This window comes from Orycteropus afer, unplaced genomic scaffold (genome assembly GCF_000298275.1).
Source record: "Orycteropus afer afer isolate SDZICR_OR568_19922 unplaced genomic scaffold, OryAfe1.0 scaffold00062, whole genome shotgun sequence".
NCBI lineage: Eukaryota > Metazoa > Chordata > Mammalia > Tubulidentata > Orycteropodidae > Orycteropus > Orycteropus afer.
Genome location: NW_006921649.1, coordinates 11,090,146 through 11,106,623, shown reverse-complemented (window position 1 = coordinate 11,106,623; position 16,478 = coordinate 11,090,146). Strand labels below are relative to the sequence as shown.

The window sequence follows — 16,478 nt, the reverse complement described above, 5'->3', positions numbered from 1 at the left end:
CGGCGCAGAGTGAATCACTAATTAAAACCACTCCTCGGCATCGAGAAGACGCGCTCTTCGGATTACTATTATTTTGCTCTTTGGGAAGCTTAAGTGACTGTGGGCATTGTGGCTGGAATCTTTTTCTTCCAAATGGGGCTCTGAAACCCGCCTACTTCTAGCGTGGGACTTGGGACAAATGCCCGGGACACTGCCAAGCCTCAGCTTTCACATCTGCGAAATGGGGAAGGTAATGGTAGCATTTTTGCTTAGAGTCTAGCACAAACTAGGTGCTTGATTAATGGAGGCAGTTGTTACCATTATTAATAACTAATAATAATGTGATGAAACCCTGGCTCTGGTTCCTGGCATATTACACTCTCCTCCTCCTCCCCCTGGGCATGGAGGGGAGGAGTCAGAGAGAAGGGTAGGAAGTGAGACATTCAAAAAAATCAAAAACATTGCTTGTTCCCAAGATTGGTCACCTCCCACCCCAACAAAGTTCAATAAAGGACAAATAATCAGCCAGGGTCTTGCCCTCACACCAGAGAAGCTCCTCTCCTTTGGAATCTGGGGTTCCCCTCCACCTTCATCCCACCTCTGCAAACAGAGCCTCCTCTCCCCATTATGCAAGATGGATATGGAGATGATAGGGTCCTACAGAGAGAATCGGGGGACCCAAAGCAAGATTCCACCATACAGCTGCTGCCAGTGTGCCCCTCTAGGTGAACACCCAAGGGAAGCAAGTCATGTGAGCACCACAAACAAGCATACCCAGGAGAAAAGGGAGGCACCTAGGCACAGCGGCAGTGGAGGCTCAGAGCCCCCAGCACATAAGTCCACCTCTGTACCCCGCCCTAATTCATTGCATGCAACTGTCTTGCCTGTTCCAAAGTAATAAAATCTTCCTGAAATGCTAGAACCATGAGGCCCAGCATGCTGACGAAAAGCCGGTTCTGGAGGCCATTGCTGCACAATGCTGTAAATCCTGGCGAGTGTTTAAACAATCGCTGCAGTCACCGCCCTTGGCCTGCCAATTCCTGTTCCCAGACATCAGGTACACGCAGTTGGGAAGCCCCAGAGCATCCTGAGGGGTCTCCCACTACCAGAGCTCCACATCCACCAGGACACAGTTTCCCCAAAGTCACAGCCATGGAAACCTTGGCCTGATGGGCAAGGGTGCCGGACAGAGGGTGAAAGGAAGAGATTACCATGGGAATCACATGCACACTCACAGGGCCTGTTTTTCATTTGGGACTGACAGGGTCCTGGACACATGTCCCAATTCCCCAGAGCTGCTGGGGGAACCCCAGAGTTCCTCAGGAATTCAGGGCCATCACTCACCTTCCCCACGAGCTTGCCTTTCCGGTTCATACACAGGTAGAATTCCGTCTCTTTGCCCTTGATCCGGACTTGACTACCGAAGGTATCTGTCTCCACTAGGAGCTGGGCTTCGAAAGGCAGAAGGAGAACAAGACGCATTTTTTACCAGGTTTTTCACCTGACCCTGTCCCTGGTCCCCTAGTCCCCAAAATCAGGCCTAGGAAGGCCTCTCACAGGTCCCACTGGAGCACCCCGCTCCTCAGGCAGGAAGATGGAAGCCACCCCTTACATGTTCCCCATCCCCAGCATTTCTTGGTTCTACTTGGGACCCTAGTCGCCCCAGCCTGAGATCTGCCCCTTGTGGCTAAATATGGTTATACCTGTCTTCTCCCCATCATCATCCACCTCCCTCAGCCCTTCTCCACCATTCCAAAGCAAGACCAGCAGCCAAACAAATAACCCCATTCCCGAAAGCAGGATACAAATAACTCCATACTCCAAAGCAGAATCAACAGCCATAAAAATAACCCCACTCCCCAAAGCCATACAAATAACTCCATTTCTCAAAGTGGGACCAACAGTCATACAAACAACCCAGAGAAGCTGCAGTCTTGGGACTAAGGAGACAGACAGACAAATGTATGTAAGCAAGCTTGCTCACACATACCTGCACACTGCACACACACACACACATCCTGTCTCTGAGGAGGTCAAGTTACCTCCTTCAGAGTTAGGTCAAAGGGCCCTTTCCTCAGGGCGAACACCTGGAAGCCCTATCCATGCTCTCTTGCACCTTTGCCCTAGCCACTTGAAGTGGGGAAGGCACAAAGGAGGTGTTGCCACACAATATATTTAGGGTATTCCACTTCCTTCAGTCAAGCCTATCAAGGCTGAGGAATGACTAATTCCCAGGAGTCCATAAGTCCCAATCAAGATTATTCAATTATTCCTTTGGTCTAGGAGTGAGAGACCCCAAGCTAGACCACCCCCTCTGGATGGAGTTGTCCAGAGATGACCCCCTACACCCCTGACTAAACAAAGATATCAAAGGGTGGCCATCCATTATCCATGCTTTGTTCAGACCCCTCCCTGTCCCTTTGCCAGTTCACATTTTCTCCCCATTAGGGTGCTATATGACTTTGGGCAAGACATGTACCCTCTCTGAGCTCTCTCTCCTCTCTGGTCTTGAACCCCTGTGCCTGGTCCTCCCCTCCCCAGCGTTCTTTGCCTCTGCATTCCACCCCCAATCTCAAACTCCCTTCCTGCATCTGCCCCTCCCTCACCCACAAACTTTTAATTCCAGTGACAAGGGCTTCCTTCTCCATAACAAAAATCATAGCCCCAAATTCCTAAGTACAGTATCCTTGGAGCCACAAAGAGTATACCTCAGTGCCCCTAAAATACACTGGGTATGATTTTAATAAAAATTTAAAAATATATATACCTTGGTGCCCTGCTGTGAAAATTTAAACCATCTGGAACTCGAGATTTCCAATAATTAATCTAGCCCTCCTTTGACACCACTACTAATTAAAATATGATACCAACCTTCCTATGAAAAAAAGAAAAGAATTTACATAAAATTTAAAGATCTAACAAGAATTTAGTAATTCTAGAAACAAGGGGAGGCCCATTCTTCTCTCCACCTTCCCCCCACCTCTAGTAAACACTGAGTCAGGAATATGAGCCAAAGCCAGGATGAGGGGGGTGATACAAGCCCTCGATCCTCCCTGTTCCCGTTTAATTCAAACTCTGAATAATTTCCCTGTTAACTTAGTCCCAGGGAACACAGGGCCAAACATCACAGCAGATCTGGGACTTGCTTTCTCCATGTCTTCCCTTAGCTCAGACCCCATACAGAGTAGGGGTTAAGGGGGGTCAGGAGGGTTTCCAACTCCCAGAAGCTTCTTCCACTGAGGAAGGCAGCACATGCAAGGGAAAAGGGGAAAGCTTTGGGATGCATAGACCTGGACATGATTCTGACTCCACTTGCCAACCATATGACCTTGGGCCTCAGTTTCTTCATCTGTAAAATGCTCATACTGTTATCATTAGTGGCTGTTGAATAGATTCCAACTCATGGTGACCCCATGTGTGCAGAATAGAACTGCACCATGAGGTTTTCGAGGCCGTGACCTTTCAGAAGCAGATCTGCCAGGCCTGTCTTCTGAGGCACATGTGGGTGGGTTCAAACCACCAACCTTATGGCTAACAGTTGAGTTAAGCACTGATGATGTTTGCACCACATCATCCCTAATCTTCACACTTATTGTGAGGTTTATACAAAATGATGCTATGAGGAGCCTAGCTCCCTGTTCTCAAAGGTTGGGCAGGGGAAACTCAGTGACTGTTAAATTTAAGTTAATAACTGCATAAGGATCTCTGGTAGCACAGTGCCTAAGGCATCTGTCTGCTAACCAGAAGGTTGGTGGTTCAAACCCACCACCCACTCTGAGGAAGCAAGACTGGGCAATCTACTTCTGTAAAGATTTACTGCCTCAGAAAACCAATGGGGTCATTATGAGTCAGAATCGACTTGATGACAGTGGGTTTGGTTTTGGTTTAGTAACTGCATTAACCAAACAATCTTCCTGAAAACAAAAGTCATGGAAAAAATCAGATGTGTGGCAAAGGGTGGAGGTGGAGTAGATCTTGTCTCCCCAAGTCTTGCCCTCTGATCTGAACTTTTTTGGCATCCCTCAAGGTCAAGCGCATCCCACATCATGAGGTATATCAGAAAGCACCTCGGGTTGGGAATCATGGGGTCTGATTCCATGTCTAGCATTGCTATCACAGGCTGTGTGACCCCAAGCAAGCTACATCCCCCTCTGAGCCACCATTTCATCAGGTGTGCATGACGTTGGGGGAGTGGGGGATTGGTTACCCTCTTCTGGCTCTCCCTGGCATTGGGAAGCAAAGTTTGGAAAAGGAGCAGGCATGAATGAGGGTCAGGAAAGGGGTGAGCCACAAGGCTGGGGCCAAGTGAGTCCAAAGGGAAACTCTGCCCCATCTGCCTCTCCCCCAGCACATGCCTGAGCCTCTCTCCTCAGAACAGCTTCTACTACCTGTCAGCCTGGCTCCTGTGAGCCCACTGAAGCTATACCTTCCCACAAGGTCCTTGTCCCCATTTTACAGAGGGACAAGATTCAGAAACAGGTTCAGCAAGGCAACCTAGCATGTTATCAGGTCTTCCTGCCTCTTTCTGCTGGGGGCCTGGGCTCCAGGGGAGGCCTGGGCTCTGGAGAAACATGCCCTAATGCCCAACCCCACCAATCTGTCGCAGGAGGTCTCGGCCTTGGCCTGAGCAGGCCAAATGGGCCTGGGGCGGGGACTTGTCCAGCGCACTGCCCACCCCGCCCTCCGCCACCCCCTGTAAGCCTAGCCGCCCCCGCACAGCATGGGGAGGGTCTGCGCCAGGCTGCAGCACCAGGGGAGCCAGAATTCTGTTCTCCCACCGACCGCAGCATGCAATGGAGTGACCTAGACTCCATTGGACGCATGACATCATGAGGAGGGATCTGGGCCAGAATTATGTAAAGTCTCTGGGGAGTAATATCAGCAGCAGTTCTCAGCAAGCAAAAGAGAGAGAGAGAGAGACACCACCCAGGCTAAGTTTGCCGCCAGAGCCTGCCTGGTCCTCAGGATCACGCTCCCTCCTCTCATGTCCCAAGCCCCCAAAATGTGGTTCTCAGGAGCCAGAAGCCTCATCTAGCTCAGTTCCATGTATGGATCCTGTACCAGGTCAGAGGGGAGGAATTTATGGCATTGTCTAATTCAGTTCCTCATCAGACCCCTTCTCCACCCTAGCAGGTCACCATTACCTCCAGCCTGCACAATTCAACAGCCTGCGCCTGCTGCTACCCTCGCCCCCATCACCACCACCTCCAGGCTATCATCTACATATCAGCCAGAGGGATCCTTTAAAAATATAAATTTAATTATGTCTCTTTCCTGCTAAAAGCCTCCTGGGGATCCCCAACCCACTTAGACAAAAATCCAAACTAATTATAGGGGCCCACAAGGGGCGAATGTTCAGGCTTTACTGACTGTCCCCATCTCTCCCTCTCATGCACAGCCCTCCAGCTACACGAGCCTCCTCCTATAACAAACCAAGCACACTCCTGCCTCAGGGCCTTTGCACTTACTTGTTTCCTCTGCCAGGTACTGCTTTACCCAGAGCCTCCCATCATAGCTTCTCATCTCCCAGGTTCCAACTGAAATGTCATCTGCTTAGAGAGGCCTTCCCTGGCCACATTGCCTAATGTTGGCACCACTCTCCACAACCCAGCTCTACTCTATCCACTGCTCTATCTTCCTCAGAGCTACTCCCTGAAATTATTTTATCCATTATGGTTTTTGTTAAGGAGTTCTGGTGGCCCAGTGGGTAAGGCATTTTGACTGTTAACCAGAAGGTCAGCAGTTCAAATCCACCAGCTGCTCTGTGGAAGGAAGATGAGGCAATCTACTTCCATAAAGATTTACAGCCTTGGAAACCCTATGAGGATCACTATGAGTTTGAATCAACTCAATGGCAGTGGGTTTGGTTTTTTGGGTTTTTTGTTGGTTGTATCCCTCCACCAGAAGGTAAGCTCTATGAGGGGACTTATCTGTCTTATTTACCATTGTGATTTCCATATCCTAGCATATGCCCAGGAGCTCTGGTGGCGTATTGCCTAAGGCATTTGACTACTAACCAGAAGGCTGGCTGTTCAAACCCACTAGCCACTCTGTGGAAGGAAGACTGGACAATCTATTTCTGTAAAGAGTTACTGCCTCAGAAACCCAAAGGGGGTTACCTATGTAGTGTAAACTACTAGCTGAAAGGCTGGCCATTCAAACTCATGCTGAGGTTCCTCAGCAGGTAGGCCTGGCAATCTGCTTCCAAAAAGTCATAGCCTTAAAAACCCTATGGAGCAGTTCTAGTCTGAAGACATGGGGTCACCATGAGATGGAATTGACTCAGTAGCAACCAACAACAACAGCAGCAGCAACACATTCCCAGCTCATAGTAAATGGCCAATAAATAAATTTTATTAAATGAATAAATAAACTTGGTGAGGTAGATGACTAACACCACTTAAGAGTTAAAGAAAATGAGAGTCAGAGAGGTGAAAGGACCTGCCCAAGATTACACAGCTACTTAAGAGCAGGATAGGAGTTTGAACCCTGGTCTCCGATTCTACAGTCAATGTTCTTCCCTGCTCTGCTACCTCTTGGCTAGAGTAATCTCTGGCCTGCACTGCTCAAGACACTCACTAGAGCCTGGGGCTCTTACCTACTCCATCCCCAGCTTCAGTGTTCCTATAATATAGTCTGACTTGCTGTGTGACCAAGGAAAAAAACTTGTCCCTCTCTGGGCCAGGACGAAGTGACCTCTAAGGCCTCTTTTGGTTCTGATGTGCTGAGCACTGTTCTTGCTACATTATGTGCATTATTTCATTTCACCCTCACAAGAATCCTATGAGTTTAGAACTACCATTATTATCCCCATTTTACAGATAAGCAAACTGAGGCCCAAGGTCACACCATGATGGGGCTAAGATGCAAACCCAGGCAGACTGGCCCAGAATTCTTACTCGTAGCTTGTCTATCCCACCACCCACTTCTCCTTTACCCTAGTCCCTTCCCAGGAGGAGTGAGTAAGTGAACGCTGAATAAAAGAAGGTAAGGTCTTCTCTTTGTCCTTGCTTTCTTGAAACAGAGGTCAAAGGGTAGAAAAATGTGTGCAAGATCAAAGGTTAAGGCCCATCTCTACACAGCTCCACTTCCAAACGACCTTGAGGTAGGAGGTGGTTCCCTAGGACCACTGTGAGAAAGATGCTTTGGAACCAATAGTAAGAGATGGGGGGAACCCTTAGGACCACCAAGACTGGGTCAGACCACAGCCCAAGAGGCAAGGAAGGGTTTCAGATCTGGGCAAGAAAAGAAAAGTTTACATGAACCAGAAGCAGCTAGTGCAGAAGAGGAAGTCCCACACCACAGCACCCTCAAAAGGAGAGCCCACAGGGTGGGCCTCCCCAGGACCCAGCACACAGCAGGAGCCCAGGGGACCAGGGAGGACAGGTGGGAAGGAACTCAAAGGCACCTTCTCCTTCTCCCACATCCGTGGAAAAGTAGGAAAGAAAAAAAAAAAAAGAGTGGAAGAAAAAGGAGCTGGAAAGGAAGCTATTTTTTTCCCCCATTTCTCTTAAATGCTTGGATTAAGGATAATTTAAAAAGTAACAACAGGTAATGTTTATCTGAGCACTTAGCTGGCACTGGGCAAAGAGTCTAAACATGGATTATCTCCTTTGATCCTAACAACAACCCTATGAAGTGGGAACTATTCTCCTTTTTTGACAGATGAAGAAACTGAGACTCTGAGCAGTTACTTTCCCAGAGTCACACAGCTAGCAAGTGGTGGGATCAGGAATTGAACACAGGTAGAGTAACTCCAGCTGTTCTGAGACAGACAGATGCAGACAGAATCTGACAGAGGCAGTCAGACATGGGGGACAGATACCACGCAGGCAGGCAGTGGCAGAGGAAAGAGAAGTGACTTTGATTGATTGGTTGACTCCAGTATAAATCCGCTGCCTGGGCTTCCCAGGGTTTGATCCAGGCCCTTACTCTGAAAGCCTCTGGTTGAAAGGATAGGAAAAAGCAGAGAAAGGCACAGATCAGCAGCAAGAGAACCAGAGAAAAGCACAATACAAAGAGAGTAAAGTGACAGAGATGCAGAAGACAGGACTTAGAGAACAAAGATAGAGAACGGGTTTATTTCTCCCAGGCCTTGGGTGTCACCCCCAAACCTGTGAGAGGAGCAGGGAGCTAGGAACCAGAGAGAGCCAGCCCTCCATGTGGGCCCTGCCTGGAGGGCCAGCAGCCAGTCACTGCAATTCCAGCGCTGACAGTGCTGCTGGCCACTCTCCAAGCATCATCCTGCAGCAAGGAGACGTCCTTGCTAGAAAAGAGCTTGGAGGTCACGCCAAATCAGAACTCCCTTCCTCCCCTCTGAAGGTGGGCCAGGTCAGGAAAGGGAGAGAGAAGTGGGAGCTGAGAGAGAAGGAATCCTTTCTGGAGATCTTTCCACATGACTGTTACACACATACACACATACACTCACACACAGACACACTCACACACAGACACACAGACACTCACAGGCACACAGACATGCACAGACACAAATAAAGACAAACACAGACTTACACACACACATGCACAGACACATACACAAAGACATGTACTCACACACATATACAGGCACACACACAGACACACATTTACACAGACACGCATAAAAAGACACGTGCAGATACAGACACATACACAAAGACACACATAGACAAGCACTCACACACATATACAGACACACATTTACACAGACACACTCACATATACACTCATGGACCGCACAGACACACATTCACACACACATGCACAGGTACACACTCACACAAAGACACACATGCAGATAAAGATATACACAGAGAAGCACTCAGACACATATACAGACACACACACACATAGTCTCTCTTTCACACACACACACACACACACACATATTCTGGTCTTTTCTCTAAAAGAGCTCATAGTTCCTCTTCTCCTAAAGTCCCTGAGGAGGTTTGCAGGCCATGTGGGCGCAACGGAAAGGAAAAGGAAAAAATCAATAGGATTGATCAAGAGCTATATTTAATCTTCACTGTAGCTCTGGTGTAGCCATTTCAGCTGTGAGGTCAGTGAGGCATGGGTAGCCACTCCTCACCAAGGACAGAAGTTCTGGGACATGAGCTCAGAGAGCAGGGGGCTCAGACTAAGATATTAATGCCCCTTCTCAGCCGGGAGAGCGCGGCCAGGAGAGCGGCTAGGGGAAGCTGGCTCTGTTTCACACTATTCCCACTGCACAGTGAAAGGTTGGCCTTCATAGATGATGGACATACTAACAGATAGACAGACAGAAAAAGATAGGTGGATGGGTGGGTAGATAGAAAGGAGGGAAGGAGGGAGGAAACAAGGAAGGGTGGGAGAAAGGAAGGGAGGGAGGATTGATTTGCCAAGTACCTACAGTAGGCTGAGCTCTGTACCAAGCACTTCCCCAAGCATGAAGAGAAGCCCCTTTTCCATGATGCCTTCAGGGGAATGACCCATAGCCACACTCCTTGATGCACATAGGAGGCACCAGGCACCCACTTGCTCAAGCAGATATTGAGCGCCTGCCATGTGCTCAGCTCCATGCACTGGGCAGTGAACTAAATAGACAAACCCTACCCTCGAGGAATTTGTGTGTATTATAGTAGGAGAAAAAGAAAATGAATAACTAAATGCACCACATAAATTTCACCACAGTGAAAAGTGCTAGGAAGAAAAATAGACCCATCTGGGGCAGAGCTGGGGACTCTCTAATAAGAGGACAATGGTACAAAAGCCTGGGTGAGCGGGGAAGCAGCCATCAGGGTGTCTGGTAAGAGCATTCTTAGGTTGGGGGAACAGCCAATGCAGAGGCCCTTAGCCAGGAGCCTGCTTGGTCTGTTTAAGGGACAGGAGCAAGCTGCAGTGACCAGAGCGCAGTGAGCAAGGACAAGAGCTGTGGGGAGAGCAGCAGTCAGGAGGCAGGCTGTGCCAGGTACTGCAGCTATTCAAGGATTTGGAATATGTTCTAAGTGAGGTAAGAGCCTCTAAGCAGAGGACAGGCATGGTCTCACATTTCGGAGAATGGTCTACGGGGACTCAAACTCAAGAGTAGGGGTCCCTGCTGCCTCAACTTGAGGTCCCACCAGCCAGCCTAAGGACCTTAGGCTCCTTGTTGGGACTCAGCCCTCCAGCAGCTCTGTGGGGGAAATGGGGACAAGAGGACCCCTCTCTTCCTCACCCCCAGCTCACCTCCTTCTTGTGGGATCCATGTAAGTCAGTCCCTAATTGTCCTTGCAGTTGTCCCCACAATTATTTTGTTCATTCATCCAACAACCTTTAAGAAGGCTTGTTCTTTGCTAGGCCTTTAGCTAGACACAGGGGCACAGCAGAAAGCAGGCAGGGTTTGCTTTCTAGGGCTCAAATCCTCAGAGGGGAGCCAGACACATCAACAGAGGCTTCCACCTCAGCAGGGTCCTCTCTGGGACAAGGGCAAGCACAAAGGCTCAGTGCATGTCCCTAAGTTTTGGGGGTTCAGGAAAGTTGCTTAGTGGAGTGAGCTCCAGCAGAGGTGGGCTGACTCAATAGCTGGACTCAACAAGTGACATCATGCCTGAGATGGGGAAAGCCTGATGAGTACCAACTCCACACCTCACATCCCTCCCCACCTTAAAGATGATGAAAGGGCTTACGGTTACCAAAAAAGCTAGTGGTCTAGGCTCTTCCCACTCAAACTCAGCCTCTAGGAAGCAGAAAGGGGCCTAGGCTGAGATAGCAAAGAGGGGTGAACCAGCCATGTCTGACTCACCATCATATCCCATGCTCAGTAATTAGTCCTTGGATGAGAGACTGATAGACTGGACTACACCCAATAAGAGGGTCTAAAGACCTTTCTCCATCTGGCCAGGGAAGGCAGCCCAAACATGGTCAGCCCAACCCAGCAGCCCAGAATCAGGCTGAAGGACCCTCTTCTGTCTGCATGCCATCCACACCAGGGTCCCCCAGTGGCAAGAAGCAGCACTGCTTCTTCCCCAGGGTCCCTTCTAGATGCCCAGGAAGCCCAGGACAAGTTCCTAAGAGGGGAAACTCAATCTGAGCCCATGATGGTGCTCCTTATCCCCAGCCCTTCACAGAAATGAGTACGGGGGTTACTATTACTGTTCTTATTTTAATAATAATATATCTTTGGGCATAAGATATTATCTCATTTTAATTAACTCATTTTATAGAAGAGAAAACAATATCAGAAAGGCTAACTCACAGATCCACCGTATCCCAGCTAGTAAGTGGTAGAGCCGAGATTCAAACCCCACTAGACTGGGGTCTACATGCTCAACCCCACACGTTACTGCCTCCCTGCCTGGCATAGCCCCTCCCTGGCCTTCCCAGTCCTTGTTGTTGTTGTTGTTGTTATGTGCCGTCGAGTCGGCCCCGACTCATAGCGACCCCTCCTTGGGTTTCCGAGGCGGTATCACTACGGAAGTAGGATTGCCCAACCTTCCTTCTGAGGAGTGACTGGTGGGTTTGAACCGCCAGCTGTCTGGTTAGCAGGCAAATGTCTTAGCCACTATGCTTCCCAGTCCTAGGAGGCTGGATTCCTACAAAATATCTTTTTTGAGTAATTTTTGTCTCAAGTAGAGAAGCCCTTTTTTTCAAGGGAAATCAGAGTTGTCCCTCAACCCTACCCCTAATCCTAAGACCCCTGACACTTCCTGACTCTGTGCTCAACTGTCCCAGGCTCTCCTTGGCCCCATCACCATCTGGAACTCTACCCCCAGTCACCCAGCAGCCCCGTTTCCTGCAGCCAGGAGGAGTGGATGCCTCTACATCCTGGGCTTAGGTGCATCAACCTGGGGGCAGGTGACATGGGGTCTTCTCAGGTCCACTTATCAGATGAAAAAACCAAGCCCACGGCCAGAGACACTTGCCTCAGGCTCTACAGGCTGCTTAGGGGCAAGCTGCAAGTGGAACTCAGGTGTCCTGCCTCCTGGTCCAGTGCTATTTATTCCAGGAGGCAACTGCCTGCAGGCAGGGCTGACTGAACAGAGGGCAGAAAGGAGAGGGGCTGATAATTCCAGGTGGGCAGGATGGCCCTGCCCCCTACACACACCAGGTATACTACTACCAAAGCCTCCAGTCCTCTGGGGGCAATCCTCTCCCCCAAGAGACCAGCATCAAGCTAACATAGTCCTATTTCCTGGAGCAGCCCACCCTTGGGGCTTCCACAGTGTTCCAGGGACCATGGGGAGACCCTCCTGCAGAATACCAAGGCATGGAAGCCCACTGCCACAAATCACCCAGATAAAAGTAGACCTGCACCTCAAGCTCTCCCCAGACTAAGTCTAGCGCCTCCTATAGACTTGGTGTATTTATAAGAACGTGAGAATCTGAGTGCTCGTGGGGAGTCCAAATTCCAGTTGTTTTAAAGGATCCTGTTTATACAGCATGTTTGCTAAAATTCTGAGACAGCATGTTATAATAAATCATGTGATTCTAACTAAATATGTATTAAAAGTCTCAGATTGCATGATTCTCTTGGCTGGACTGAACCCTGAGAAGCAAGTTCCTGGACAAGCATTGGCGCCCTGGCCTGAGGGACATAGGACCACTGGCACCCCTCCCCCACAGGCAGGGCAGACCGGACTGATGCGGCTGGACAGAGCAGCCCCATCCTCCTGGCCTAGCCTGGCCACATAAATCACCCTCCCAATAATATTTGTATTGATTATCTACATTGCAAGCCTCAATTGGCTCCATTGTCTCACTTCCTCTCCCAGGGCTCACAGATGGGGTCCCTGCGCCTTGTCTGCATTTCTAATTGGACATTTCAATGGAGCAGCCACAGCCAGCAAGGGCCCCCCCCCCGCACTGCCCTGGGTGTTGGGGGGTTGGCAGAGTGCATAAAAATATTCCTTGAGAGAGGGTTACTAAATCATGGAGTTTGTGGTGCTGGAAGAGAAGCCATGATTTGCCTGCCCCTGGCCACTCTAAGTCTGGTCCCTGAGCACCACCTGAGAGCTTGATGGAAATACCTAAACTCAGGCCCCACCCCAGATCTGCAGAATCCAGAATCTGCATTTTTAACAAGATCCTTTGGTGATTCACAAGCAAGTTAATGTGTAAGAAGTACGGCTCTAGGCCAACCCTCCTATTTTACTGAAGGGAAACTGAGGCCCAGAGTACTCATAGGGCTTACCCGAGGTCACATAGAACTCAGAAGAGGAAGGGAGAAGGCACGGGGCTTACTAGAGTGGAGCCAGTATCCCCAGATCCTTGCCCTCCCGCACTCTTACCTCCTGTCCCAGGGTGTGGACAGATGGTTCAGACCAGAGTCTGACCCCCCTGTACTCTCCCAGCCTGGAGGGGCCAGTGAGAACTCTGGGCTCCCCAGGAGGGCACCTCCCGCCCGGCCGGCCAGCCAGCTGCCCCTTCTCTGGCAGCAACTGGACAGCAGATCCCAGGGAAAACCACCACCTGGGTCTGCCCAGCACAGCCGGGTGTCAGGGGAGGGGGGCACAGAGCCACAGGAGGCCCCAGAGAGGCGACCAGCAGAGGGCCTGGGAGAGATGAAGAGGAGGGGAGGGACTGTGGTTAGAGGGAGGGGGACAAGGAGAAGAACAGAGATGGTACAAGGGGGGCACAGAGAGAAGGACAGAAACAAAGAGGGGGAGGGGGAAAACCAGGACAGAGGGCCTGATGAAGAGGGCAAGAAGAGGAAAGACAGAGGGAGGGGTAGGGAGGCAGTAGGGACTGAGTAGGGCAGGGAGAAGGGAGGGAGGCAGCTGGCCTGGAGATGCCGGAGCCATGGCCCGTGTGGCCCAGCCCAGCCCACCCCCAGTGGCGGTGCAGCTGCCATACTTGGGCCCTACCATGAGGTCAGTTCTGCCCCGGGGCTGAGGGAAAATAAATGGTGTCCAACATAAAAGGTCCAAGAAATTGTTTGTCTTGTTGTCACATCCCGACTACAGTGGGCAGGGGCCAGCGGGCAGCAGGGGCACTGCTGCAGAGGGGCCCAGGCTGGCAGGCTCAGCCGCTGCCCACTGGACCCACAGCCACAGCTCCCTAAACCTGAGCCTGAGAGCTGGGGAGGGAGGCTGGCAGGTGCTTTCCCTGTGAGAGTGGAAAGTCAGAGACCAAGGGGCCCCACAACGGCCTCTGCTTCTCCTTGCCAGCAACTTTAAATAAATAACCTGGATGATGAGAATATGCGCTGTGTCTGTGTCTGCCAGATCCCCCAAGCTCTGAAGGGTGGGGTCATGTCTGGTTCGCTTACTGCCGAGGGCTGGGGGCTTGGGGACTGGAGGGACTCAGGGTATTTCACTGCTTCCAGACTCTTTTGCAGAGGCAGCAAGAGGGTGATGGCTTCAAACACCGCAGAGCTGGGGAGAGGCAGTTCCAGGGTCAAGGGTAGGTACAGGGGGCCATGTCCCAAGGCCCGTGGCTCACAAGTGCACAAACTCAAGCTTGTAGCATATATATACACATGTACACATACACACACATGTGCACACATACACACACACCCCACCACTACCACCACCAGGCCAGATTTCCACCAGCAGCAGCAGCAGCATTCAAAAAGCATTACACCCAGAGGTACCCCCTCTGAATCTGGGACAAGGAGAGCAGCCATCTGCTTTAGGCAATCCTCAAGTAGCCACAGCCCTGACTCCTGTGACAACTGCCATTTATGGGGTATCTACCAGCAGCAAAGCACTTTTTATTCATGTCTTCAGTTAACACCCCCAACAAGGCTCTCCAGATGTACTACCGCAGGTCCATCTTACAGATGAAGAAACTGAGGCCAAATAGGCTGAGTGACAGGTCCCAGGTCACATAGCCAGGACATGGCAAAGTTGGAATTTAAATCTGAGGCTTCTGAGTATGTGTTTAGGGGGAGAGAGTATGTGTTTCGGGAGGAAAGGGGGTTGGCACATACCATACTTGTCCCCGTCCTCACCGCGGGCACTGATCCTGCGGCCTAGGACCTGGATGTGTTTCCCGCTGGTCCGGCTGTAGAGCTGGTACAGCCGCAGCTGCTTACGGCTCACATCGTCCCGAGCCCGTGTCTGGTTCTCCACATGGATGCGGAAGTCCACGTTCTCCTCGGCCACCAGCACCTGGGCAGGGAAAAGGAGTCAGTGAGCCACTCTGAACTCCTGAGTCCCCTCCACACAGGAGCCAGCAATGTTCACAAGCCTCAAGTCCCCTGCACACACATCCCCTCATTTCACAGATTGAAGCTCAGAGAAGTGAAGCAAGTTGTTCAAGGCGGCCCAGCCAAGAAGTGCCAAAGCTAATAATCAGCCCAGAGTTAAAGCAAGCAGGTTAGAGAGAAGGATACTGGTGTGACCTTGGGCACATGGTTTGTTCTGCCTCAGATGCCTTCTCTATAAAAGTGAGGGTGGGGGAAGGGACAGAGCCTCTGCCCTGATTACATCCTGTTGTTGTTGTGTGCCATCGAGTCGGCCCCGACTCATAGTGACCCCTCCTTGGGTTTCTGAGGCAGAAACCTTCACTACGGAAGCAGGATTGCCCAACCTTCCTTCCGAGGAGTGGCTGGTGGGTTTGAACCGCCAGCCTTCTGGTTAGCAGTCAAGTGCTTTAGCCACTATGCTACCAGAGCTCCTAGATTACATCCTAGGTGGCTATAGGTGGCTATAAAGATAAAATGAGCAAATGGAATGGGGGGGAAGTGCCAAAACTGATAAGGAGATGGGAAACTGATGAGGCATATATAGCTGTTGTTTGGGTTCACATCAAGAAAGGAGGAAAGCCTGGTGACTCATTCTAGGGATGAATAGAGTCCACCACAACTTCTCCCCTGGGAGCTGATGCTAGGGGTCTCCTCCTCAGCCCCCAAGAGCCCTCATACCTCCCTAACACCAAGCATCTTCCTACATCCTGACCTCTCCTGAAAAGGCCTTCATTTTTAATTCCTCATTCAAATCTCCTGTATTCCTCAAGATTTAGCTCCTGTCTGTGCACTTCCTCTGGGAAGTCTTCTCTGGTTACACCAACACATCTCTCTCCAGTCTTCCTGTCCCCCCTCCACCACCTCTCACCTGAACTATTTGCACCCACCCTCTCACTGGCCTCCTGCTTCTATTCTTCCCCCAGCAGTCTATCTTCCAGTCAAATCCAACCACCTATGTAACTGCACAATCCTACTTCCGTAGTGATACTGCCTCGGAAACCCAAGGAGGGGTCGCTATGAGTCGGGGCCGACTCGACGGCAAACAACAACAACATGTCATCTTCCCTCCCTCTCAACACTCTCTCTGCTTCCCATCACACTGAGGCCAAGCCCTGCATGGGGTGACCCTGACTGCTTTTTGCCATTCATCTCTCACCACTCTCTCTCCCTCATTACGCTGCCTTACTCTGCCTGGGAAGTTCCAAACATACTCCTGCCTCAGGGTCTTTGCACTTGCTGTTCCCTCTGCCTCAAACCTCTTTCTGGCTTCTCTGCTTCTTTGAAGTCTCTCCTCAAATGTCAGCTCCTTGGACAGCCCTTTCTTGACCACTTTTCTGAGACCTTTCTGAGACAGCACCCTCCCTGCTCC

The 16,478-nt window shown here is 50.6% G+C and overlaps 1 protein-coding gene across 1 annotated transcript in view; it reads right to left on the bottom strand.

The window, feature by feature from the left end:
* FGF18 (fibroblast growth factor 18) overlaps nucleotides 1-16,478 on the bottom strand; it is a 38,427-nt gene that overhangs the window by 6,307 nt on the left and 15,642 nt on the right. Inside the window, exons 3-4 of the mRNA XM_007939766.2 lie at nucleotides 14,852-15,032; nucleotides 1,324-1,430 (exon numbers count right to left, since the gene is read on the bottom strand). Coding sequence (XP_007937957.1) covers nucleotides 1,324-1,430; nucleotides 14,852-15,032 — 288 coding nt within the window. The remainder of the gene's footprint in view (nucleotides 1-1,323; nucleotides 1,431-14,851; nucleotides 15,033-16,478) is intronic.